The 26,844-nt window shown below is 46.4% G+C and overlaps 1 protein-coding gene across 3 annotated transcripts in view; it reads right to left on the reverse strand.

Moving 5' to 3' along the window:
* Positions 1-26,844, reverse strand: part of LOC147451949 (Endoplasmic reticulum vesicle transporter protein) — a 106,533-nt gene that overhangs the window by 64,882 nt on the left and 14,807 nt on the right. For all 3 annotated transcript variants that reach the window (XM_086517810.1, XM_086517811.1, XM_086517812.1), the window contains 2 exons: positions 6,117-6,199; positions 5,914-5,989 (listed from right to left, as the gene is read on the reverse strand). In XM_086517810.1, coding sequence (XP_086373936.1) covers positions 5,914-5,989; positions 6,117-6,199 — 159 coding nt within the window. The remainder of the gene's footprint in view (positions 1-5,913; positions 5,990-6,116; positions 6,200-26,844) is intronic.

A 26,844-nucleotide genomic window follows, 5' to 3' on the forward strand; every position in this document is an offset into this window, starting at 1 on the left:
AGAATTTTTTTTTGCTTGATGCGGTCACACGAACCCAAGTTCGCTTGGGCGTGTCGATTACTAATCGTGTTTTTGAAGAGTGACAGGAATCCTAAGAAAGAAGGGCTTGTCCAGCCTCCTCTTGTGTCTCTTTTCACTCATTGAGAGCGGACTGTGCACTTAGCGGCCGGCCAATCGACATGAGGTGGGAAAAAGCAACCTTGTGTGAGCGCAAGGCCGCCTAGGGGTGCGCCCGCAGAAAGGAGTAGAAATCGGGTGAAGAGAAGATCCTTCTCAAACACGGTTTGCAAGCAAAAGAAGAACCTCAAGAACCCAAGAACCAAGACCCGCAAGAACCCAAGTTCCTCGTGAACTTAAGAACCCAAGAACCCCAAGAACCCAAGTTCCTCGTGAACTTAAGAACCCAAGACCACAAGAACCCACGACTTCAGAATGGTCGTCACTCGAAACGAAATGGATACTTCGCTTGGAGGTGATGAGCATGAGAGAGGCGAAGAAGAATTTTCCCTACCAGGAGGTTTTTCCGACCCTCCCCCTTCCCCATCTACGTCGAGGATTGCACTAACTCCTATGAAGGAGTTGAAGCAGTTGTTTAAGGAAAGACAATTAGAACGCGAAGAAAGAAAAGCACAAAGAGAAGCAGAAAGAAAAGCCTACGAAGAACGAAGGGCAGCCATAGATCGTGAATACGAAGAAGGAATGGCAGCCAGAGAGCGTCAGTACGACTTGGAAGAAAAAGAAAGTCAAGCCAAATTTGATCGCGAGAACAAAGCCATCAAAGAAAAGAGCGACCAACACATGAAAGAATTCTTGCGACTCTTTTCTCAAGTGCAGGCACAGATGCAAGAGATCCGAGAAAACGAGAATCTCTCAGTCTCTTCTTCTCCAAAGCATGACACACAGGATTTGCATGATTGTGAGAAGCATGATGATGATTTGATTGACAATGATGAGCATGATGATGATTTGAATGACAATGATAAGCATGATGATTTGGATGACAATGACAAGCATGATGATTTGCATGATCAAGATGTGATTTCTCACAAGCATGATGATTTGCATGAAGATGACGTGATTGTTCACAAGGATGATGAGTTAGTTGATGCTTTTTCTAGCAAAGCTAACCTCGTTGTAGATTCGATCAATCACGAAGAACCGATCTTTGCTTTCGAGTCAAGGTCCAAAGAACCCCCACAGGACGATTCGATCATCCAGGAAGAACCGATCTTGGCTCTCGAGCCTAGGTCCAAAGAACCTTCACAAGAAGTATTATGTGTTCGCATGATTGGTACGCATGCATTGTTCGAATGTTTCATTCGTGATCATTTCCTGTAGTTTAGTCAGCATCGTTATGTGATCCCTTTTCTTAGGCATGACATATTGTATGTTGAGCACATTTCTCTCATGGATGAGCACGAATGTATGCGGATTTCTCATGAAAAGCTGAAAGTATGTATATAAGGAAGTCACATTCCATGTCTCTTCCTAGGCATGACACAGTTTCCGAACGAGCACATGAAAGTATGAGCACCAAGCCTGGCCATTTCCATTGTGTTTTGCTACAGTTGATTTCTCTCGATCATAAGAGAATGATTCGATCTCATTGTTTGCATGTGTTTGATGAACGGGTTGTCACTCCGTCTCTATGTTCATCTACATTGCATACACAGTCTTTAGCGAAGACAAGAATTTTTCCATTCACTTTACATGTAATGGGTATGTTCATGGTTTTGTGTTGGAAATGGTTTCAAGAATTTTCAACCATGGAGATTCTTGAAGAAGAAAGAAGCAGGACTCTAGACGAAGTTGAAGCATTGAAGATGACTTTGTGTCGCTTTAGGCGCGGCCCAAAGAAGCAAGCATTGCAGACCTTTATGAAGTTCAAGTACCGCACGACCCACACATCAGCGTGGGTCGGCGAAGAGTCCCTTCCAGGATTCCGGATGCTATTGGCGATCTCCCTCGACGCCATACAGTTTGGTATCAGTACCTCACTTTGAAAAGGAGGGGATGTCAGGTCACACATCCAGCCCTATGTGTTCGTGGACAAGCTACAGCATGATCAGGGTTCAATCAGTCCAGTCAGTATAGATTAGAAGTGATCTGGCACTTTTGTGAGTCTATTCGTAGACCGTGCATGCCCAATCGCTTAGCATAGATACATATCCTCTCGTTGCACACAGCATGATCATAAGCATTCCCATCAGAATCCATCAGAATCAGTCAAGGAAATTTTCCAGTGATTTTAGCCTATTTTTCCTATTTTTGACATTTTTCACTTATTAATTTAAGTGACTTCCCAACAAAAGTAGGTAGGGCAATTTTTCTAAGTTGGTATATAAGCAAACCAAAGCTAGCACTCTTTGGCAGATGAGCAAGGAGCACAACAGGCCCCCAGGCAGCACGTACTCCCTCTCTCTCAGCAAGAACCCCGCAACACCCCCAACCTTGGCGTTTTCCATCCCCTAAGCCTAGCGTTTTTGGTCATCGCCCACACCACCCCCAAGCTCGCGTTTTCAGCCTTGCAACCATCACCAACAGTCCCAGATGCCCAACGTTTTTACTAACGCTACCAAGATCTGCCAGCGTTTTCATTTTCAGCCTTCGGTGAAGCCATTGTACCAGCATTTTCGCATTACGGATAGCAGCAGAATCAGCCCTAGACATTGCAGAAGATCATCATTTTCAGCATCTTAAAACGCAGCCAAATCAGTGTTTTCAGCCACTCCGAATCAGTCCCAGATTTTCAGCCATAGCGTTTTTATGCACAGCAGATAGAAGACCGCAGATTTCAGCCCTTAAGTCGTCGTCGCCATTCCCGTCATCGTCACCGGCATAGTCCCAAGTTGCATCAATTTCCATGCATCATCATTGTACCACTTTGTGCAATCATAAGTAGACCACTCTCGCCGACGAGAGTGGGGCCTTCGGAGGAGGGTTTTACGTCGTCTCTGGTGTCGTATCTCTCTTCTCTCTCTATCTCTCAGTCTCATACACTTGCACGCACAGTGTCCATTCACTTTGTTTGTGATCACAGTATTCTCTCATTAAGAACGAAAGGCTCTACCTTCCATAAGAACAAAAGGAACCCTTGAGCACAGTTCGGAGCACTCATCTTGAGCGAAGCGCAAACATTCATTCCGCTGCACCTAATAGCGGCCATTGCCCACATATACGCACAAAAACGGAAACAAAAACATTTCTTTGACTCGCATTTACTGACTAAAGTTTTCAAACCAAGGAATTTAGTCCTAGTTTACTCGTTGAAACAACATATACCCAAGTTCAAGAAAAAAGGACATGGTCCTTTTGTCATTGAAGATGTTTCACCAAGTGGGGTTGTCAAGTTAGCCACGGCAGATTGAGAAATCATGGAAAATTGGATTAGTGGATGTCGACTCCACAAACACAACCTTCCCTTGACTAATGAACTTCTACAGAGAATGCATGCATCCAAGGAAAGGAATCTTAAACGACAATAGGTTATTGAGGAGGCTCAACAAGAAGCTCGCATTCGAGTTCTAAAACAAAAAGCTGCAAGACAACCTGTTCTCCAAGCTGTACCACTCGAGGATGAGGTCGAGACAGATGACGAGTTGTTGGATGGTCTTGATATGCGAATCAATGTGAATCTGAATGAGATCATATCTGATGCTTTTTGGCTTTGGGCGTTTAAATATGAGCCTTGGGGGCCCTCTCTAACACTACAGCATGCACACTGCAGAGGAGGTGCTCTCCAGCTATTGTGCTTTGCGAATCATCAATAAAGAAAGAAATACTAAAAGGGGCGCCAAGGCATTGGAGCCATTGCAGTCTAGGAGTGGAACTCCGCCACTCCATGTCTCTCTTGCGTGGATTCTCTCTCTCTCTCTCTCTCTCTCTCTCTCTCTCTCTCTCTCTCTCTCTCTCTCTCTCTCTCTCTCTCTCAAAGTTGTTTTGAAGTACTGAAAGTGTTGTCGAGTGCATAGATTACAGTTATCTCTATGTTTCCATCCAATCACTCACCGGTAGTGATTACATCCTCTCTCCTTACTCGCGTGCATTTCCATCAAGTCCTACCATCACGTCCAATTTTTCTATATAGAGAAAACAGGTTCATGCCCTCCTATAGCTGCCGATGTCGTCATCTCTGCAGTTTGTACACGTGCACGAGGGACACCCTATGCTGCTCATCAAGTGTTCTCCCTACAGTGTTTCCGCCATGTCCCTTTGCCTCGACTTGACACTTTGTTTTCGGCCGATTCCCACTCCCTTCCACCCTCATTTTTTCTTTTGTTGTTGCTTTTTCAATCTGATACGTGATTGTCGTATCTATACACTTCTTGTGTTCCTTATTTGTCTCTTTTCTTGCTCGCAATGTTCACTGTCTTTTTGTTTTCCTTCTCTCTTGTACCTTTGTCCTATGTGTGAGTGTTTGCGTGGTGTGCAAGGAGCTTAAATGTGATGTTTGTGCATAGTGAATCCAAGCACTTGGGTTTTTGAGTGGGCATGGGCGCAAGAGGGGTGTGGGTGTGTGGTGTCGCACTTGCAAGGGTCAGTGGTACGGTGTATTATGTGTTTTCGTGTGTGTGTGTGTGTGTGTGTGTGTGTGTGTGAGTGGTTTGTGAGTGTTCGTCTGCTGGGTTTCCACCTGCCCCCTTCCTCACTGCCTGCTGTGCCAGAGAACATCCCGCTTGTAGGTCGAGGATGCAGCCTGTTCCTCTATGTCTTGCACTTTTGTGTTTTCTCTCCGACCACTTAAATTTTTTCTCTCTGTTTGCCTTCTCCCTCGCCAAGTGTACAGCAGGCTTGTTGGTGAGGCTGCAGCCTCTTGCGTTGTTTCCCTTTTGTTTTCTTCGTCAATTCCCCTACTTGTTTGTTTTGTTTTTCCCTCTTGGGGATGGGGTGGCCTCTTTCTGTGCGGTCCTCTGCAACAAATTTCCTCCATGCATGGTTGCACAATTCTCTCCTCTGTTCTCCTGGTTGAGCTACTCTGGTAATTCTTCACCAGCCACCTTCAGCAGGTGGACTGGCCTGTTACACATCTTCCTCCTGGGTGTGCTCCAGGTCAGAGCTTCGGATTCCTCTGTGTTGTTCAATATCATCTACAAAGTTCCTAAATCTCCTCTCATGGCTTCTTCACACTCATCTTCCTCTTCAACTGTGCATTGATTTCTATCTGGTTGTCCTCTTGGATTGCTACTGGGCCGTCTGGTCCAACGTTATTGCCCATGGTGATACCCGTTCAATGATTCGACATGCCAATCTTTCAGAAGCTGCTTGGTGGGCCCCCTCTCTCCTGTTGTAGGCGGCCAGGGCAATTTTTACTCTCCATAGACGAAATTGTTTGCCCTGCTCAGTTGTATCAGTTTTCACAAATTTTTCAGCTTCAGCCTTTGAGCATGCCCGTGGCCTACCGGCCCTGATGTAATACAGCTTTGTACTTCCCTGACACAGGCTCATCTCAAGCATCTCCAGGGGTTTTGCATTCTTAGGAATCGGCACTGTTTTCTTTGTGAATAGAGAGAGAGAGAGAGAGAGAGAGAGAGAGAGAGCGAGAGAGAGAGAGAGAGAGAAGAAGAAGAAGAAGAAGAGAATTTTTAGCGTCGTAGGAAACTATCCCAAGAGACCTTAAAAATCTATCCGACGACGAGAGTTGAACTTAAGACCTGTTATTCAAGAGGGAAATGGCATAACCAATCTACCACACTTGGGTGATAAAAAGGTTATACCATTTTCCTCTTTTTATTAGCGCGCGCACGCACACACACACACGAGAGAGAGAGAGAGAGAGAGAGAGAGAGAGAGAGAGAGAGAGAGAGAGAGAGAGAGAGAGAGAGAGAGAGAAGGCGCGGGGGGGTGGGGGGGCGTGCACGCGCACGCACACGAGTGCACTTGTGCTCATGTGTTTGCAACAAAAAGGAGACCAACTTTGGCAGGGTAGTGCTGGGAATGTCATGTTGATGTGAATGGGAAGAGTCTCCCTTTGGGTATGATCCACAGCCATCTGCACAAAGAGAGTCTAATTAAGATATCAATTATTTATAATAAATATTTAGCATTTCATCACAGCACTCAGAACCTATGCAATAGTAAAACCACATAAGTATATCATTGTCAACAAAATAACATACCTGATGTGTCGTGACAGTTGTCAGATAAAACCCTAGCTCATGGACAAACAGAGTCACCATGATGAGCAATCCAACAAGAGACACTGCAACTCCAACACAAAAAAAAAAGTGAGCAGATGTTACCCGAAGCAGTCATGTTTATCTCGACTCTCAAAAATGCTTGGTCACATCTTACTTTAAAGGGCACATAAACCCACAGCCCTTACCTGACGTTTCAACTCTTGACCATCGGCATCTATTGATACAATTCATATACCAAAAAATACCAGTAGGCTAAACGTGCCACGCTCTCTACTGTGCATGAACGCCGCAACCGTTGTGTGCTGTTGTAGTATTAGAGATGCATGAAGTTTCAACGCTTGACCATCGGCATCTTTTGATACAATTCGTATACCAAAAAATGCCTTCAAGTGTGGCATGGAAGTAGGCCAAATGTGCCACACTCTCTACTGAGCATCCAGTTGTGTGAACACAACAGATACTAAACTAAACATTACCAAGTACTTCCGCACCAGCTTACCCTTCACCTTTCTTCTTTATGTGCTAGTATCTGCTCAGGTTGAATAATCTCCTCTCTTCTACACCTATTTTCTCGTCAGGAATCGTATCCTTTGGCACTTGTCCCTTGAAAGTTCTAAGAAGACTCACATGAAATGAATTGTGAATCCTTGAATGAACTAGCAACTTTAATCCGAGAGACACAACATTGACTTTCTGCATGATCTGGAAAGGTCACTAGTATCTCATCTAAGCTGCGGATAAAGCTTCTCCTTTCCCTTCACCTTTCTCAGCCTAGCCTTCTCAAACTTGAAAGTACCAAATTTCCTTCCTTTAGCTACAAATCCTTTCTATGTTTATCTGCTACCTTTTCATACTTATCAAGGGACTTTTGCAAAGCCTCTTCAATCTTGGCAAACGCTGTATAGCTAAATCCTCAACAGAATTTTCTGCCTAAAAGATCAATGCATCAAACTCATTAGTCCAGCCTTCTCTACCACACTGACCTCAAGTATCATACCATACATAAAACACTATCCTTTAGCATCTCATATACTCAATGGAACTGAATCCCCTATGCTGCGACTCGAGCATCATCTGCATCCATCTCATAAGGTCTCTATGTATTATGTAGTATCCCAAAATAATGCAGTCCTCCTATAAAGCCACACTAACAAGAGGATGGAAGAAGTCCACTCATCCTCCATAACAACGAAGAGAAGGTACCAAACTATTAGAGAGCTTAGGTTTCCCAATTTTAAATGCGTTTGGCCAGTCTTATTGGATTTTTACCAAGCTTAAAACTAGTCACCAACCCTAGCAATTCAAGAGCATTTTTTGCTTCACATCTCTAAATCTTGAGTCCACATGTGCCCACCACAGCCAGTTTGGCCATGTCACAAGACATTTCCACAACCATGTGATACAATATACACTTTGTGGCCAAAGCCATTGATGCAACCTACATGCGCATTAAATGTGCACTCTAGGTCTAGTAACATTCAATACGACCCCAACTCATTCACCATCATTATTCCAAGTCATTTGGCTGAAGCAAATCCATAAGATAACCAGTCATATATCTAGCTCTCCAAGATCCATTAGATACGTCTAAACCATGGAAAGATCCATCAAAACATTCATCATTCGATTCTAAACCTAGATAATTGGTTCTTGCACCCATCAAATGGCTAAAGTCCAAGGCATTAGGTCACTTTACATGTCTTGATGCTTAATGACTAGTTAACATTCCTTGTGGATGTATCATTTTGCGCTATAACATAAAGTTGGTCGCCTGCATAAGCATGTCCACAGCCCATCACAAAAGTCCATTCATATTCTACATTTGAATATTTGTATCTTGGAAATCCATCGGGCATTCATGTGGTTTTAACGTTTTTATCCAAAGATCCATAAAACTGTTAAATTTACACCACTCTGCTGCTTCACTTAGGTCTAGGGCATACATGTACAGCTAGTATGTCTCCGGGTCAGCCACCCACTGCACTATCCGGCCGCCCACCTTGTTCAGGCGCTCTTATATTTCTTTTCTTGTTGGATCGTGGGGGTTTTTTCCAGGCATTGCCCTACCTCCCCTTGGGCACCTATTTATGGGGCCAAGGGGGTACCCACTTCCATCATTCTATCATTGTACGGGTCTTCTTCTCTAGTAATCATGGGGGGTTGATCGCCCCCTCTTCCCTACACCAACGTTTTGGTTTGTGGTCTATTCTATGGCGATGTATGGAGAGGCCTCTGGTCTCTATGATCGCTCGGATGATTCGGGCTAAGGCCTCAGTACCACATGAGATTATCCGAGCCGAGCTAGCCGCCCCCCCCCCCCCCCCCCCCCCCCCCCCTCGTGGTGGAGGCACTGACGAGATCGGTGTCCTTTATGCACGGTTTATGGGATCTCCCCAGAGACAGATACGCTCGGCTTGCCCTGGAGTCATCTCGACAACTAGCTCTACAAGGCGATACAGCATGTTGGAATGGACAGATGGCATCATGGTTCCAGTCGCATGGTCTCAATATGGATAGATTAACTCCGCTTCAATACTCCTTGGATGCACCCTCCTTGTCTCTCACACGGACAGAGATCACCAGGCTCATACGTCAGGATCTGATTCAACTAAATACCAGGAGCACGTGGATACAACCGACACAGGAGTTGGGCACGAAGATGGCCTTCTACAGACAGCATTTTCTCCAACTCACGGAGGACGGATTTGTGACTAGGCCACCATACATGGATACACACTTATCTCATGGAATAAGATGCGCTATTGGACAGATACGCACATCCTCACATCAGCTCCAGATCGAGACTGGACGATTCCGAGGGGTGCTGACAGGAGCCAGGATATGTCACCTATGTAACTTAGAGCCAAAGACAGAACTGCACTACACATGCCACTGCCCGGCATACTATGAGATACGCGGACGCTTCCACTGCTTGTTTAGATAAGGGTTCGGACCTTTTTCTAGAGTCATGAGATACAAGGATCAGAAGTGTCTCGGATTGTTCCTGCTAGAGCTACGCAGACTTAGGGAGAGCTTGCTGAGGACATCAGGGGAAAGACAGTCTCAGAGCCGAATCACAGAGTTCTTTACACCAGACAGAGGAGAGCAAACGGAGCAGTCATTACAGCCTACTCATACTAGAGGTACACTGCTTGACAGAGCCACTGAACTTGGCAGATCCAGACGTCCACGACCTCGGGGGGTCTCCCACTACCGACGAAGGTTGCAACAGAAGATACAGATCACTCTAGCTCGACATGCAAGACGCCCAACCAGAGTTCTGACCATGGAGGAAGTCGATGAGATCCGACAACGATCGATGAGAGATTTCATCTGAACCCACAAACCCCTCCTCCCCCCCCCCCCCCCCCCCCCTTTTTATTCCCTTTCTCCTTAGTGCCTTAGTGTTTTAGTGTTAGTTCTTTGTAACTTGGTAACTTTGTAACCTGGTAATTTCTGTACTCAGACATGGTATCAAATTCACCAATTGTAACTTTTTGGTCTCATAGGTCATTTTGGCCTTTTGAAGACGTTAATATAACATTTCATTTCATTTTCTCTCTCTCTCTCTCTCTCTCTCTCTCTCTCTCTCTCTCTCTCTCTCTCTCTCTCTCTCTCTCTCTCTCTCTCTCTCTCTCTCTCTCTTTCCGCACACGCACGCACACACATGGTATCAGCAACTTCAGGCTCTTGATGATCCAAGGTGCATCTCCGCATCAGGTCCTCCCTCCCAAGAAGAAGAAGACCAGCCAGCGTTTTCCTTAAGCAGCAACGTTTCTGCAATTTGCCTGCAAGAGGGGGTGGAGCCACCTTCTGGACAACTTCCATCACGACAGAATGCTTTGCCATCTGCGTTTTTGCAGTAAACCTTTAGATCTTTGTTCCCTCTGCAAGCGCTAGGGCTTGCACCCCTTTTCCTCGCCGGAAATGCCTTTTCTCCATTTGCGCTTTTGATCCAAGTCTGCGTTTTTGGACATCTGCTGTGTTTTTTGCAGCATGAGGGCAGCACTCAGCAGCTTTGCTCCACCAGATCTTGCCTACTCGACCAGGCTCGGCATCCGGTGCCTTGCCGGTATTGTTCCTCTTCAGATCGACAGATTTCACCCATATGCGCCTGCTGTTTTCTCTGTTTTCAGCCCACCTGGGGCAGTGACATTGATTCAACGCCCTCCCTACACCCTTTGCATCGCTCCGAACCCTGCCCGGAGAGTACGAGCACGCTGAAAATCGCTGGACAGCAGCGTTTTCATCACCTTGCAGTTGCGTTTTTGGGTGGACATCAGCCACATGGCTTGTGTTTTTACAAAGGATGAAGTTACCTCCTGCCAGAACACCATCCGGTGGTGGTCCATGCGGTCTCTCACTGACTGCTGCAGTACATGGTATCTTTGACATCGGCTTGATCATCTACGGGCGTACGATCCTTGGGAGATCCATTCATTCCAGCCATCATTCGGCGTTAAAACGCACTCCAGAGGGGGTGGTGACTTGTGGTTTGCTATGGATACACCTATGCACTCATCAGAGGAGTTCACACAAGATATGGCCATGCTCATGGCATATGGGATTCCGACATTCCCAAAGAAGACACCACCATCATGGGTGGACAGACACTTACCACTTGACCTCGACACGTTAAATCACTTGGTTACACACGAGAATCTACATGGACTAGGGAGAGGATCTTGGATCTCTTCTTGGACACGTTCATTGCATGGATCTATAGACTCAAGTGGGACTTCAGTGCTTTAGACTCTCTTGGAGAGTTTACCCGCGAGATGTGGGAGATCAAGCATCATTACGCGACTACATCCGGAGTCACCCGGAGCTTGGCTTGGATGGTAGTGCAGTTGCTCTTCTACACTCCTAATCAATTGGATTGCTACCTTCAGAGTTGCTTACACTCACCCTCGGTAACCTTAGAGTAGACTTATCCCCCAACCTAGGCAGTAGGCCACTCCCAGCTCATTCACATTGAGAGCCACACCGAGTCGCGATTTGGTGGCGTTGGTGGTGTGGATTTTGTTTTGGTTGTCACCAAGGATCAGAGGCAGGAGATACAGGCAAGACGACGCAGACAGATTGGTCTGGCCTTTCCTCTTCTCAAAGGATCTTTACAACGCAAACTTCTCAGCTTCTACAGGATGATTACGGTGCAGACAGCTTGGTCTGACCACACCTCTTCTCAGAGGCCCTTCACAGCACAGACTGTTGAATCTGGCTCTCCCCTCATCTTGGATTACCCTACCTACTGACAGGACACCATCCGCCGTGCGGTCTCTCGGTGACTTCTACAGCGCAGACTGTTTAGTCTAGCTTTCCTTGTTTGGGGGGAGGTTTACGGCGCAGATTGCTACATCTGGCCTTCCTAGAGTTTTACACAGCTTAGCCACCTCGCCACACTGGGTTACAGGTTCATGCATTGACAGGCTTCCGATCATTCTCATGGCAGTTCCTGGGCTTCTCCATTTCCCCACACCGTTTGACTACAGACACCATAGATCCTATTGGGCAGGACACTTCCAGGTCTATTGGCACTTCTTTCACAACAAGGAGTTGTTCTCACACTCAGTTCGGGACCTTCATGCAGTACCTTCACATTGCATTAGCGAAGTACAACAGTTTGGTACACTGCTCGTGACGGCATCTTTCCACGGAGATCTCTCAACAGTTGACACCCCAGACTGCTGCTACACTCATGGAGTATCCTTCAGTGGACATTGCAACAACCATCTTCATTATTTGCCTCACACCTCCGACCTCATGCGGTTCGTTCAACATCCGGTGCTGAGAGGGGGTGCTAGATTTACACCACTCTACTGCTTCACTCACGTCTAGGGCATACATGTACGGCTAGTATGTCTCCGGGCTGGCCACCCACTGCATTGTCCGGCCGCCCACTTATGGGCCGGCCACCCACCTTGTTTGAGCGCCCTTATATTTCTTTTCTTGTTGGGTCGTGGGGGATTTTCCAGGCATTGCCCTCCCTCCCCTTGGGCACCTATTTATGGGACCAAGCGGGTACCCACTTCCATCATTTGATCATTGTACGGGTCTTCTGCTCTGGTAGTCATGGGCGGCTGATCGCCCCCTCTTCCCTACACCATTGGTTTGTGGTCTCTCTCTCTCTCTCTCTCTCTCTCTCTCTCTCTCTCTCTCTCTCTCTCTCTCTCTCTCTCTCTCTCTCTCTCTCTCTCTCTCTCTCTCTCTCACACACACACACTTTTCCGCACATGCACACTCACAAAAACACACTTCTACACATACGAATTGCATAGTTTTCGATAGTGTGTATGCACTAGACACGAGAGAGAGAGAGAGAGAGAGAGAGAGAGAGAGAGAGAGAGAGAAAGAAAGAAGAAAGAATGCTTTATTAACGTCTACTAGAGGCCGAACTCGGTCTATTAGACAAATCAGTGTACAATTGTCAGTGTCCTCTGGATATCAAAAGAGGACAGAATGATAATAACAACATGAAAAGAGGTAGACTAAGTACCGAGCTGCTGGTATGATATAGTGGATGGTGGATGGAGCCCTACTACTAAGGCTCAGTATGCAACCTATATGCGTAGGGTATACAAGAATGTAATGCATATCTATCTAGCTCCATCCAGTACCATGGTGGGGGTGTAATATTTGATACATAGGTGATGGCGAGGTAAAAATCCCCTGGAGCATAATCTTTGGGTGCATGTGGAGGTAGGCTATCCTCTCCTAGATATGACGATGATGCGTGGCCCGAATCACTATAATCTCCCCCTGATGTGATCTAGGGGTCCTGTAACCTGGTGCTCGCGGTCTCCGTCTGGCTCGGAGGTCCTCAACCCGCTGAAGTGTAACCCCCCCCCTATGTCGGAGACGGCACTAGTATAAATCTTTGGAAAAAGTCAATGAGTTGTGACTATCGCCCGCCACTCATAGTGGTAGAAGAGACCCGTAGCAGAGCATCTCTATGATGCTATATCTCGACCAAGAACTGGCCAAGTCGATGCTGATCTACTGACTCCATAATCTGACAAAGTGAAGGAGCCCACGGAAGATGGTAGTGTATCTCTCTCTAATGTCACCATATGCTCTGCACCTACAAATGCAATGCTCCTCCCTCTCCACCTCTTCTTGGCATAACCTACTTTGGGGACCCGTGCTGCTCTACCTGTCTCGATCTCAAGCTGATGTGATGACACTCTGAGCTGACCAATCGCCACTCTGGCACTTTGTGGCATGTATACATCCATATATCTAGGTCTCTGAATAAACCCATCCTCGGAGATGCTCATAAAGCAATCTATATAGTATAGCATCTTCGTGGGCAAGGGCTCGGGAGGGGTGATCCATGTCCGCCTCATATAGCGCTGCAATAGGTCCTGTCGCATAATTGTGTTCCTCTCACTATGTGAGAGCTGCAAATGTGGAGCATGGGGATCATATTGGAGAGGTGGTAGATGATCTATATCCCAGCCGCAGCGCGTCAGTAGCTGTATCATCTATACATACCATGATCCTATGTCACCGGTCTCAGCTAACTGTCTGGATGCCTAAAAAGCTCTGTGTGATAATCTGTCCTGGTCCATATCTCGCATCCGATGGATAAAGCAGCAAACCTGAAAGAGAGCCTCTACGAGCATGGGTGGTGCAGCAAACTCTGCTCTAACAATGTCATGAGGTACAGAAGGCTTGCTACGGATCACGCGTGAGAGCATCAAAATCTGAGGTCTCTCAATCTGTGTCCAAGAGTAATCTGAGAGTCCGGGTGCCCATACTGTCGCTGCATACATCAATGCTGGTGTAACCAGAGTATCGAATAGCCACCCCTTTGTGCAGGGCTCTTGAAAGTGTGCCTAATGGCACTGTCGCTCAAGCATGGCCAAAGCAACATATCCTCATGTCAATCTATCTCTGGCTGCGAGGGCCATAGAAAAGCGCCCTGATGTGCTAGCAAATGTGATCCCCAGGTATACATAGAAGTCCACCACCTCGACCTGACCTCCTGTGAGAGTGAGAGTCGTCCGTCGTCGAACCTGCCCAGATGTATGAAATATCATAGCCTTAGTTTTCCCAAGGTTCACTGTTAGCCCCCTCTGTGCACAGAAGTCATCTAAGGCCTGTAGATGTAGATGAAGTCCCTCCTGTGACTCGGACATTAAAATGATATCATCAGCATATAGCATAATGTGAACCACTGTACCTGAGATGTCAACCCCACCACCTCCTCCCCATATGATAAAGTCAGCTACCTCGTCGATGTAGAGCCCAAATAGAGTAGGTGAGAGTGGGCACCCTTGCTTCACACCAATGGTGCTAGCAATGGTATCCGATAGGCCTCCTGGGCATTGTACTCGCCCCAGTACCTGCTCATACAATGCATAGATCCCCCAAGTCATCTCAGCTGGTATCCCCCACGACTGAAGTCTCTAGAAGAGTCGCTCACGTGGCACTGTGTCAAAGGCTTTTGCGGAATCCATAAAGCAGCCAATAGAGTTTCCTCTTCCGTGCTTTTGCTTGGTCAAGCAGAAAACGCAGCGTGAAAATGTGATCGATGGTGGAGAAGGCTCGTCTAAAGCCGGCCTAGCAGCAGCGTGTAGCCCCTCTCTCTCTCTGCATAAGTACTCAACTCCGCTTCCATCATTGCACCATAGAGTTTGGCCAACGTGTGGCCAATCATAATCGTCCTCTAGTTGTTTGGGTCCGTCATGTCCCCAACTTTGTGGATAGGTGCTATAGTATGCATGGTCCACTCGGCTAGGAAGCCCTCTGAGAGTGCCCTGTTAAACGGGCAAGCAATAAAAGGAGCAAGTGTATCGACTGCATATATAATGTGCTCACTCTGTATACCTGTATGATCTAACCATCTCCCATGCTGTAGGCGTCGAATAGCTCTCTATCATGTGTGCAGTGAAGAAAGTCAATGTGGAGGGGCGAGGCTCTAGTGGCTGCGGTATCGGTGGCTGATGGGGGACATGGTAGAGGCTCTCTGTATAAGTATGCCATATCTGTGGGTCCTCTATGGGAGTAGGGGGGCGAGGCTCCCTAATCCTGCGCCAAGTTGTGGTTGCATCTCTGCTCATGAATAAATGATATAGATCCCAATACTGAGCCTCCTCGTGTGCCCGCAGCTTGCGGTGTGTAAGATGCCGCATCTGTCGTCTGGCCTCCCTTTGGGTGATCGCTCCTAATGCCTGCTGTGTGCGGAGGCGCCTGTAGAGCGCCTTGCACTCATCATCATACCATCAGTTATGGGGCATAGTCCCGGATCTCACTGTGTGGCCTGTATGTGTATGATGTGGGAAGCTGCTAGTGGCTGCCGTGTGTAGCAATGAATAGAGCTGTGTAGTGAGTGTACTCAGGGGTGTTGTGGGATCCATCTAAAGTAAGCCATCATAGACATGATGCTCATAAATTTCCGCCAGGTCCCTTGTGAAGTAGACAGTGGTATGGGGTGTGCCTCTAGATGGGGGAGATGTGCTGGGTGGCCCCGCTAGAGATAAAGAGAGGTATGTATGGTCTGCTCCGATCGGGCAAGGTGGGATGGTAAAAGAGGTCACTACCTGTGTTGTCTCTCTGGACCCCAGGACATAATCTATTGTACTGCCGCTTCCTCCCAAAGGCAAGCAAGTCAGTGCATCGGAGCCGGGCCACTGTGGCATCCCATTATAAATAACGAGATGGTGTCGGGTGCCGAGCTCTAGTAAGTGGTGCCCATATATGGTGCTATCTGGTCCTGTGTCGGCAGAGAGCCGAATGGCTCCTGTTTCCTCTGCCTCCATAGCAAGCATCATCTTTGGGTCCTCCATGTCATATATCTCACACTGCCTGCTCTGTGTCCGGGCATTAAAGTCCCCCATCAAGAGCACCTCACCCTGTGAGTAGTAGTGTAAGATGTCCTTCGAGAGAACCAAGTATGGGGAGTCACCCACTGCTACCGCTACTAAGGTGGTCTCCTCCTCCTCTTCCGCAATAGTAGAAGTGTCCTCTCCACGTGTGGCATATCTCGATCCTCTGGGAGGGAAGTAGCATAGCGCAATGTAGAGCATCCGAGCCTTAGATAACTATAACCTAGTCCACATGTACCTCGCCTCGGGGTCACGGGCCACCACCTGGACTCGTCCTTGCATCCCACTCTTAAGTAGCATAGCTATGCCTCTTGATCCTCATGCCGTACTGTGCCGCATGGTCTTCCTGTAAGCTGACTCCCATTGGTACCTTTCCACTCTAGGTAACCCTCTCTCCGGGCTCTGATGTGTCTCTGTAAGTAGCAATATGTCATGTCTCTCCATCACCTCCTCTAGCCGTCCTGGCTGTGTCCATATGGCCCCGTTCCAGTTCCAAATTGCGATGTGTAGCTCTGTAAGCACATCCTTTATCATCATCTCATAGGCCATGAACCGCTATGCGAGAGAGAGAGAGAGAGAGAGAGAGAGAGAGAGAGAGAGAGAGAGATGAAATGAAACGATATGTTATATTAAACGTCTTCAAAAAGGCCAAAATGACCTATGAGACCAAACTAATACAATCTTGGTGGATCTAATCCAATGTTTGGGTACAAAAATAAAAATAAAAAATGAAGTAAAGTGAGAGACTAAAATCATCATCATCATCAATACTCGAGGATGCCCGGCATTGGGCGTAGTCCGAGTAAGTATTGCATAGGTCGCTGAAGAGCTTCATCAATGTCCGCCTCTGTAAATAGTTGTACTAGGCGTCTTCCATGTCGTGCTAGAATAGTCTTGATCCTCTGATGGAGCCTATGTCGATGGCGTGGTCGCCCTCGTAGACGTGGGCATCTAGCTCTCCCAAGCTCAATGGCTCTATCAACTGATATACCCCTGGTATAGCTAGGCTCTTAAGTCTGTTGTGAAGCATGCTCATCTGGCTACCGAGTCTCTACTCTAAAGAAGTCTTATCTCCCTCTGTGAATGTCTCCCGCCACGCCTGATCGCCTTAAGAGACTCTCCATGTGTCTACGCATGTCTAGCAAAAACAATCCAAGGCATTGTTGATCCTGATATCTCATGACTCTAGCCAACGGTCCAAAGCCCTCTCTGAATAGACAATGAAAGAGGCCTCGTATCTCATAGTATACCGGACAATGACAAATGTGATGTAACTCTGTCTCTAGCTCTATATGACACAACTAGCATATTCTAGCCTCTGCTGGTACTCTCCTAAATCTACCAGTCTCAATCTCTAGCTGATGCAATGATGAGGGCATCTGACCAGTAGCACATTGTATCCCATAGGATAAATGAGTGTCCATATAGGCCAGTCTGATCATATATCCATCCATTGTTAGTTGGAGAAGATGCTCTCTATAGAAAGCCATCTTTATGCCCAACTCCCGTATCGGCTGTATCCATGTGCTCTTGGTATCAAGCTGAATCATATCCTCACGTATGAGTCTACTGATCTCTGTCCGTGTGAGAGATAGGGAGGGTGCATCCCCTCCGAGGAGTCAAAAAGTAACACAATATCATCAGCATATAACAATAGTGGGATCCATGTCCTTGCCAACTGTGCTCCTCTATCACCATCCCTCTCAATGTAGTCAACAACCTCATCCACATACATGCCGAATAGCGTAGGAGATAGCGGGCAGCCTTGTTTCACCCCGATAATCGATTAAACCAAATCAGAAATCCCCTCTAAAGTGCGTACATGCCCCACTACTGACCTGTATAGAGCCATGATCCCCCCCAGAGCAACTCTGTGGGTACCCCCATCTCCTGCAATCTGCGCATCAATCTAGCTCTGGGCACTATATTGAAGGCTTTGCGGAAATCCACAAAGCAACAAAAGAGCCTTCTCCCACCTGATCTTCCCTCCTCAATAATGGCTCTGAGTGTCAGAATATCATCAAGAGTAGAGAAACCTCTCCTAAAACCCACCTGTCCTGCTGCCCGTACACCCTCTCTCTGCCCATCTACTCAACTGCTGCTCGAGGATGGATGCGTACAACCGTGACAATGTGTGTCCATTCATGATAGTGTGGTAGTTCCCAAGCTCCATAGGGTCCCCTGATTTGAAGATAGGTACGATAATAGACAAACTCCAAGTATCACACACACACACACGAGAGAGAGAGAGAGAGAGAGAGAGAGAGAGAGAGAGAGAGAGAGAGAGCTTTATTAGCGTCTTCTAGGGGCGAAGTCGGCCTATGAGACAGAACCATATACATGTGTGTATCCTCTGGATATCCAAAAAAGGATAAAAGGGATGGAGATAAAAAAAGATACAAACTGCTAGAGGTGGCTACGATAATCTCATCACAGGTAATAATCTCGTCTACTCACAGGTAGAGTGAGTACATGTGCATGTATAAGAAAGGGATGAAGATCTATCTGTAGTGGATGTGAAACTATATGCTCAAGGAGTACACCCATGATATGCAAAACTAGCTCCATCCGGTACCAAACTGGGTTTGTAGGATATCATGCATAGGTGGATAAGGCAAGAAAAGTCCCTATAGTATAGCAGCACAGTCGAAGAATGCTCGTTGTATCTCTCTCTATCTGGCCTATTCATGTAGAGTGGGAGTAAGTTTGTAAGCTGAGACTGTCTACCTCCACCAGGTGACTATAGCAGCAGATCTCCATGTCTCTAAATCTCAAGGAGGAAGCACCCCAATTGTCTCTAATCTCTAGAGTCCATGAGCTCTCTGAGTGTGGCCTGTCCTGTAAATAAGGCAATGTCGCGACTCCGTATTTCATGGTAAGCTCGGTAGTTGCAAACATAGTGTCCCTCGCTCTCTACCCCTGTTGTGCAAACTCTATAGATCCGCTGTTGTCTCGAAGTGTGAGATGCTCACCCTGTCTCAATCTCTAATCTATGTGATGAACTCTTGAGCTGCCCAATGACTACTCTGGCATTGTGGGACATGTAGACATCCACGTATCTAGGCCTCTGAATGAAGCCGTCTTACAAGATGGTCATGAAATCATGCCTGTAGTAGTACATCTTCGATGGAAGAGGCTATCTCTGTGTGATCCATGTCTCCTTGATATATAGCTGCCAAAGATCTTGTCTGAGGACTCGATTCCTCCCCTCATGGGAGAGGCGGATGAGTGGAGGGTCGTACTAAAAGGGTAGTAGCTGCTTTGTATCCAAGCCGTGTGTGCTAAACCACTGTTGATGAGCGCGCGGCGGTGTGTGCAAGTGAAAGAGCACGCGAGGAAGTGCAGTGTGTGTGCAGAGAGGGGAGGCGAAGAGCAGTAGGAGAGGAAGCGTTAGCAGAAGAAGAGAGAGAGAGAGAGCTCACGTTTTTGGGGAAAACTCAATAAGTGAGTTTTGGGTTTTCCCACTTTTATTATAAGTGACCTTTAAAAAATGTGTCCAGGTTCATATTGAACCTGGACAAAGTATAAAAATGTACAAAAAAGGGTTATTTAGGCCTTTAACCCAACAACCTCCCACTTAAAGGCATAAATGGCGCCTTTAAGCTACGTGACTCCCACCATCTCTATGCATAGATGATGTTGTGCTTTGGGTAAGCACTTAGTGAGATCATCGGCTGGATTTTGTGATGTATGGACCTTAACCAATGTAATAAGGCCATCCTCAAGCACTTCTCGTATGAAGTGATACCGCACATCAATATGCTTTGTGCGTGCATGAAACATGGCGTTCTTTGCCAGACATATGGCACTCTGGCTATCACAACCAAGCATAGGTGCCTTGGCAGGCAAACCAAACTCACTGCATAGGCGTGCTAACCAAATAGCTTCTTTGGAAGCCTCAATGGTTGAAATATATTCAGCCTCTGTCGTAGACAATGCAACAATCTTTTGCAATCTAGAACACCATGAAACAGCACCTCCCGCAAGAGTAAATACATAGCCACTTGTAGAATTCCGTGTATCCACATCACCAGCCATGTCAAAGTCACAAAATCCCTTCAACTCCATTGGTCCTTTACCATAGCAGAGGCATTTGTTTTTAGTCCCTTTCAAGTACCTCATAATGGACTTCACTGCATCCCAATGCAACCTGCCTGGATTAGCCATAAACCGGCTCACAACTCCCACTGCATGGGCTATGTCAGGCCTAGTAGCAACCATAGCATACATAAGTGAACCACAAGCTGAAGCATAAGGCACACTTTGCATGTCATTGGCTTCTTCCTTTGACTTGGGACAATCATCCTTGGAAATTTTAACATATGGTTGTAATGGCACACCAAGAGGCTTTGCTTCAGCCATGTTAAAGCACCTTTTCAATGTACTTTTCTTGCGACAAATACAATAGGCGCTTGTCTCTTTGCAGTGTAACACGCACTCCAAGTATATGTTCAGCTGCCCCAAGGTCTTTCATTGAAAACGCAGATTTCAACTGACCTTTAAGAGCATCTACAGTGCTTCTTTTCTTTGTAGATATCAACATATCGTCTACATAGAGCACAAGAATGATCGGACTGCCATCCTCATCACGTTTGGTATACAAATAATGGTCTGCATGGCTTCTTTTGTAACCATGTTTAAGCATGAAGCGATCAAACTTCTTGTACCACTGTCTACATGATTGTTTCAGCCCATACAAGCTTCTATTGAGCATACATACCAAATGTTCCTTGCCAGGGATGACAAAACCCTCGGGTTGCTTCATGTAAAGCTCTTCTTCCACATCACCATGCAAGAAAGCGGTATGTACATCCATTCGGTCCATTTCCAAATCAAGAGCAGCCACAATGGCAAACAATACACGCAAAGTGGTCATCTTCACAACAGGAGAGAACACTTCCTGAAAGTCTATGCCCTTGGTTTGAACATATCCCTTTGCCACAAGCCTTGCCTTATACTTGGGTTTTGCATTAACAGTTTTGATTTTATACACCCATTTGTTAGGAATAGCCTTCCTTCCTTTGGGCAATTCAACCAAATCCCAAGTATGATTAGCATGCAAAGCTTTAATCTCTTCCTACATAGCAAGCTCCCACTTGTCGCTGTGCTCACATGTCTTTGCCTCTTTATACGTAAGAGGCTCTCCCTCATCTGTCAACATAATGTAATGCAAAGAGAGGTCATATCGACTCACAGGCCGTCTTTGACGAGTAGACCGCCTCACCCAATGATCCACATTATCCGGCAATGGGTTTACATCAAGTGGCACTACAAAATCATCAACCATGGGCTGCTGTACATCATTTTCAGCACCATTGTCAGCATTGTTTCTTGGCTGCAAATGCCCTTCAAGAGCCTCAATTTGTTGTCCAACATCATCTAGCTCAAACACCACTGGACTATCTATATTTTCAGCCATTTGTGGTGCATCCTGAGGGTCAAAAATAGGCCTAACAAGTGGCTGGTCATGCTGAAATTTCACCCTTTTATGGTCATACTTTGAGGCACAATTGTTTTGAAGCAGCCTTGCCTCATTAAAACATCATCTCGGCTGCGTACAACCCTTTTGAGCTGAGGTAACCAAATCCTGTAACCCATTTCGCCTTCTTTACCATATCCCATGAAGAGGCCTTTAATGGACTTCGCATCTAGTTTACTCCTCAACTCAGGTCTAACATGCACAAAAGCTTCGCAACCAAAAATGCGTAAGTGATCATATGAAGCGGGCTTGCCAGACCAAACCTCTTCAGGGATGTCACCTCTCAAAGACATGTGAGGGGATCGATTACATATATACACTGCAGTTTTCAAAGCTTCTCCCCAAAATCCATGAGAGAGATTAGCTGTGGACAGCATGCATCTCACCCTCTCACAAAGTGTCCTATTGAATCTTTCAGCCACACCATTAGAAGAGGGGCTGTATGGTACAGTAAGCTCCCTCTTAATGCCCAAATTTTCACAAAACTTGTTAAATTCAGCACTTGTGTACTCCCCCCCATTGTCTCTACGCAAGCATTTTAGCTTTCTACCAATTTGGGTGGTCACAAATGCATGAAATCTCTTAAACGCAGCAAAGGCTTCATCCTTAGACTTAAGCAAATAAACCCAAATTTTCCTAGAATGATCATCAACAAAGGAGACAAAATAATATGCACCACCCATAGACTTAGTAGGGATGCTACATACATCGGAATGTACAAGATCAAGCACACAAGATTTACAAAGACACCAGAGTAATAAGAACGCTTTACTTGCTTGCCATATTGACATTCATTACAAAAGTCAAGCTTTGTGCCTTTAGCATCAAGCTTGTTCAAAGTACAAAGCTTAGAAAGGCCCTTTTGGCTCATATGGCCAAGCCTCTTGTGCCACAACTCCATGTGAGAGTTAATTTCAGCCAATGCAATAAACTTGCCCAACATGGCCTTTCCATGCATCCAGTAAAGTGTCCCTTTCTTTGTGCCCTTTACAATCAGCCTTGAGCCTTTAGTCATTTTCCATGACCCTCTCTCAAACAAGATGCTGTAACCATGCATATCCATCTGACCAACAGAAAGCAGACTCTTCTTGATTCCCGGCACATATCGAACATCATGCAAGACAAGCTCATTTGTGCCATCTATGGAGAGATGCACAGTGCCAATACCCTAAATGGAACATGCATGATTGTTTCCAAGGTATACATGGCCACGCTTGCCCGCATCAAAAGTAGAGAAACACTCCTTGATAGGAGTCACATGAAATGAAGCACCGGAATCAACAATCCAAGTCTGGGACAATGCATCATTCACAGTTAACAAAGCATCAATAAGATCACTCTTAGTGATCTGCATGTCCTGTGTATGAACATAGAGAGAGGCATCAAACTCATGAGCATCATCAGCTGACAAAGTAGCACATAGGATGTCCTCTACATCTGACAACTCCTCAATAACAACACTAGAGGCCACATTGGCCTTCTCCTTGTCCTTAGAGCTGTCCTTTGCATCTGTCTTGACTTCTTTCTTCTCTTTCTTTTTGTCTCCGCCATTCTTCTTTCTTTCTAACTCTGCCTTATAATACCTGCAATCGGGCTTCTTGTGACCTTTCCTACCACATTGATAGCATGTCACATCACCCTTGACTTTGCTGGCATTTCCCCTTTCCTTGCTCTTACTCTTACTCCTCTGTGCATAGTTATTCTTCTTCTCTGTTCTGCCTCTAACGATGTTGGTTGAGCTGCCTCCCTCTCCACTTGCTTTCCTCCTGATTTCCTCATTGAGAATAGAACCCCTAACACCATCAAAGGTCAGATTGGGGTTATTAGACAGTGAAACCACCAATGTCTCCCAAGAATCGGGTAGGGTCATAAGCAAGAAGATAGCTTTCAGCTTCTCATCAAAGGGAGGCATGCCTGAATCTTGCAACTGCGACAAAGTACCTGTAAACGACGACAAGTGCTCTGCAGCACTCTTTGACTCATCCAATTGCATGCCAACAAGTTTTCGCATCAAATGCACTTGATTGACCGGCGTTGTATTTTCATACGTTGCCTTCAACTTTGCCCACAAACTAAAAGCAGTCATAAGACCTTTGAGATCTACCAAGATCTCGTCAGAAACAGCCATCTTTATGTAAGTAATGGCCTTCTTGTTCAAAGTGGCCCATGCATCATCAGACATGTCCTCTGGCTTGTGTTCCTCTAATGCCCTGTCACAGTCTTTAAGGAAGAGAATTCCTTGAATTATGTCCTTCCATAGGTCAAAACCTGTACCTTCGAAGCGCCGGATCTCAAAGAGATTCTTCACGTCCGAGGAGGATGATGCCATAGCTGCACAAAAGGAGAGCTAACTTGCTGAAATTTTGGGCAAAACGCACCAAAAACGAAGTACAGCCTCACAGGAGTGTGTACAACAACTCCAAATAGTCACAGGAGCAATTCGAGGCAAAACGGGTCAGTTTAGGCACAAAAATCGAGTTCTGAATTTTCTGCGCAGAAAATTTCAGCAAGCTAATTTCTGCCCAAAAACAACAATTTTGGTTGTTTTTACCCTCACAGGACATACATAAGGCTAAAACACGGCCTTTAGAAGCATGTATGAGCAAAAGCCCCAATTTGTTGCATCAATTTTGCATGAAATTGGCCCACAGATGGTCATACATAGGCAAGACGAGGTCAATGTGCATAAATTAGAGCGATTTGCACTTTCCCCATTGTATATACATCGAAATACACTTGCAAAAAACCTGCGCAAATCTGAAATTTGTTGGAACCACCTGTTTTGACGACCTGTTTTCGGCAATTTCAGTGTTTTCGGGCAGTATGGACCGAGGGAATGCGAACGCACACCTTAATACATGCTTTGCAATACCTACGTTTTGCTGTAATGACCTGTAATTTGCTGATTTTTACCTGTTTTCAGCCTGTTTTAGGTCAAAAGTGCAAGCCCGGGGGCCCACTAGTGTCCGGGGACGATCCCTTGGCGATGAAACGGCAACTCTTCGCGTCAAAGTTGATCCTCTTGGCTGAAAATCAGCATTTGCAGGTTTTGGGCCAAACCCTAAATGGGCTCTGATACCAGTTGATGAGCGCGCGGAGGTGTGTGCAAGTGAAAGAGCACGCGAGGAAGTGCAGTGTGTGTACAGAGAGGGGAGGCGAAGAGCAGTAGGAGAGGAAGCGCTAGCAAAAGAAGAGGGAGAGAGAGAGAGAGAGAGCTCACGTTTTTGGGGAAAACTCAATAAGTGAGTTTTGGGTTTTCCCACTTTTATTATAAGTGACCTTTAAAAAATGTGTCCAGGCAAAGTATAAAAATGTACAAAAAGGGGTTATTTAGGCCTTTAACCCAACAACTGTGTCATCTGTGCATACCATGATCCACTCTCTCCAATCTCCACCAGCTTTCGGAATGCCTCAAGTGCTCAATATGATCATCTATCAGGGGGAGTAGTCGTACTCTTTGGATAAAACATACTGTTTGAAAAAGAGCCTCCACTAGCATGGGTGGTGCATCTCTGCTTTGAAGATGTCGTGGCATTGAGGGTTTCCCACATATCAAGCGGGATAGCATAATGATCTGTGGTCTCTCAACTTGTGTCCACCAGGATCCTGTAAGGCCCGGTGCCCAAACTGGTGCTACATGCATGAGAGCTGGGGTGACTAGTGTGTCGAAGAGCCTTGGTGCGGAGCTCCTGAAATTGTGCGTAATGGCATCGACGCTCTAGCATCGCCATTGTCGTGTACCCTCGTGTCATCCTATCTCTGGCAGCAGTCACCATAGAGAATCATCCTGTAGTAGTGGTAAAAGCGATCCCCAAGTATACATACGAGTCAATGACATTAACTTGCCCCCCTACTAGTGTAAAACATGCTTTGCTCCTGACCTACCTGGATGTATGGAAAATAAGAACCTCGCTTCACACCAATGGTGCTAGCAAGAGATGGTGAGGTGCCTCTTTGACAACGTACCCTAGCTGAGACGAGCTCGCAGAGAGAGAACCCCCCAGATCATCTCCGAAGAACTCCCAGTGACAGACGGCGATGGAAGAGACTGTTTCGTGGTACTGTGTCAATGGCTTTGCAGAAATCCACGAAGCAGCAGTGGAGACGTCTCTTCCGCACCTTCGTCTAATCAATTAGGCAGCGCAGATTGAAAATATGGTCAATGGTGGAGAAGGCCGGTCTGATTGCCTATCCTGGTGCTCATAAGCACTCACGCCCTGCATAAGAACTCAGTTCCACCTCTAGTATTGCTCCATAAAGCTTGGCTAGTCCTATAGTTGCCCGAGTCAAGTGGATCCCTGGACTTGTCCATAGGGACAATGGTGTGCATTGTCCACTCTGAAGGCAATCCCTCCGCCAATGCTCTATTGCAAAGCATTGCAATCAAAGAGGCTAGTGTATCTGCAGCATATATAAGGTGCTCACTTTGCATACCTGTGTGATACGTGGAGCGTCCATGTTGTAGGCGACGTATAGCTCTCTTTACCATACCTACTATGAAGAAAGTAGAGGTGGTCAGGCGTGGTCCCGCAAGTTCTCGTATGGGTGGTTGTCCTGGGATCTAGTAGAGCCTCTATGCATAATCATGCCATCTTTGTGGGTCCTCAATCGGGGTGGATGGGCGAGGCTCTGGTAATCGACGCTCGGGCCTCTCTCCCCCCGTGATCTCGCCTAGAGCACGTTGTGCGCATAGGCACTTGTATAGCTCTCTACACTCGTCATCATACCATCTATTCTGGGGCATGTGTGTTTGTGATGCGGAAAGCTATTGAGAGCCAAATCATGTAAAACACATGAGAGCTGTGTAGTGAGTGGGTCGAAGGGTGCGAATGGATCAAGCTAATATATGCCACTATAGACGTGCTGAGTGCATATGTCAAAGAGAGCATGCATAAAGTAGATGGTGGTGTGGATGGGGAGGTGGTTGGGGTATGTGATGGTATCCAAGGAGAGAGAAATGTAGGTATGATCTGCTCCTATAGGTATGGGTGAGATGGAACAAGATGTGATCATGTGTGCACGTCTCTAGATCCAATGACATAGTCCATTGTGCTTCCCCTTGCGGTGCCGATGATGGGATGCAGGTGAGGCCTCTTGAGTTGGGCGACTAGGTCATCCCGCTATAAATAACGAAACGATGCTCTGAGCCCATTTTGAGTAGGTGTCTCCCACAAGATGTGGGGACTGCTATGTTTGTTGATGTCCTCGCTACTCCTCCCTCATCTAGTGGATGTAGAAGCTCGAAGTCAAGTCATATGTCTCACACTGTCTGCTTTGTGTCCGCCCATTGAAGTCCCCCATGAGGAAGACTTCACCGAGGCTAGTACACTCCATGATCCCATCTGTCAGGCATGCATAAGGTCACAGTGTCTCTTGCTCTACCTCTCTGTCTCTCTCG

The sequence above is a fragment of the Adiantum capillus-veneris genome, chromosome 8 (genome assembly GCF_014529385.1).
Source record: "Adiantum capillus-veneris isolate H3 chromosome 8, ASM1452938v2, whole genome shotgun sequence".
In the NCBI taxonomy this organism is placed as follows: Eukaryota; Viridiplantae; Streptophyta; class Polypodiopsida; order Polypodiales; family Pteridaceae; genus Adiantum; species Adiantum capillus-veneris.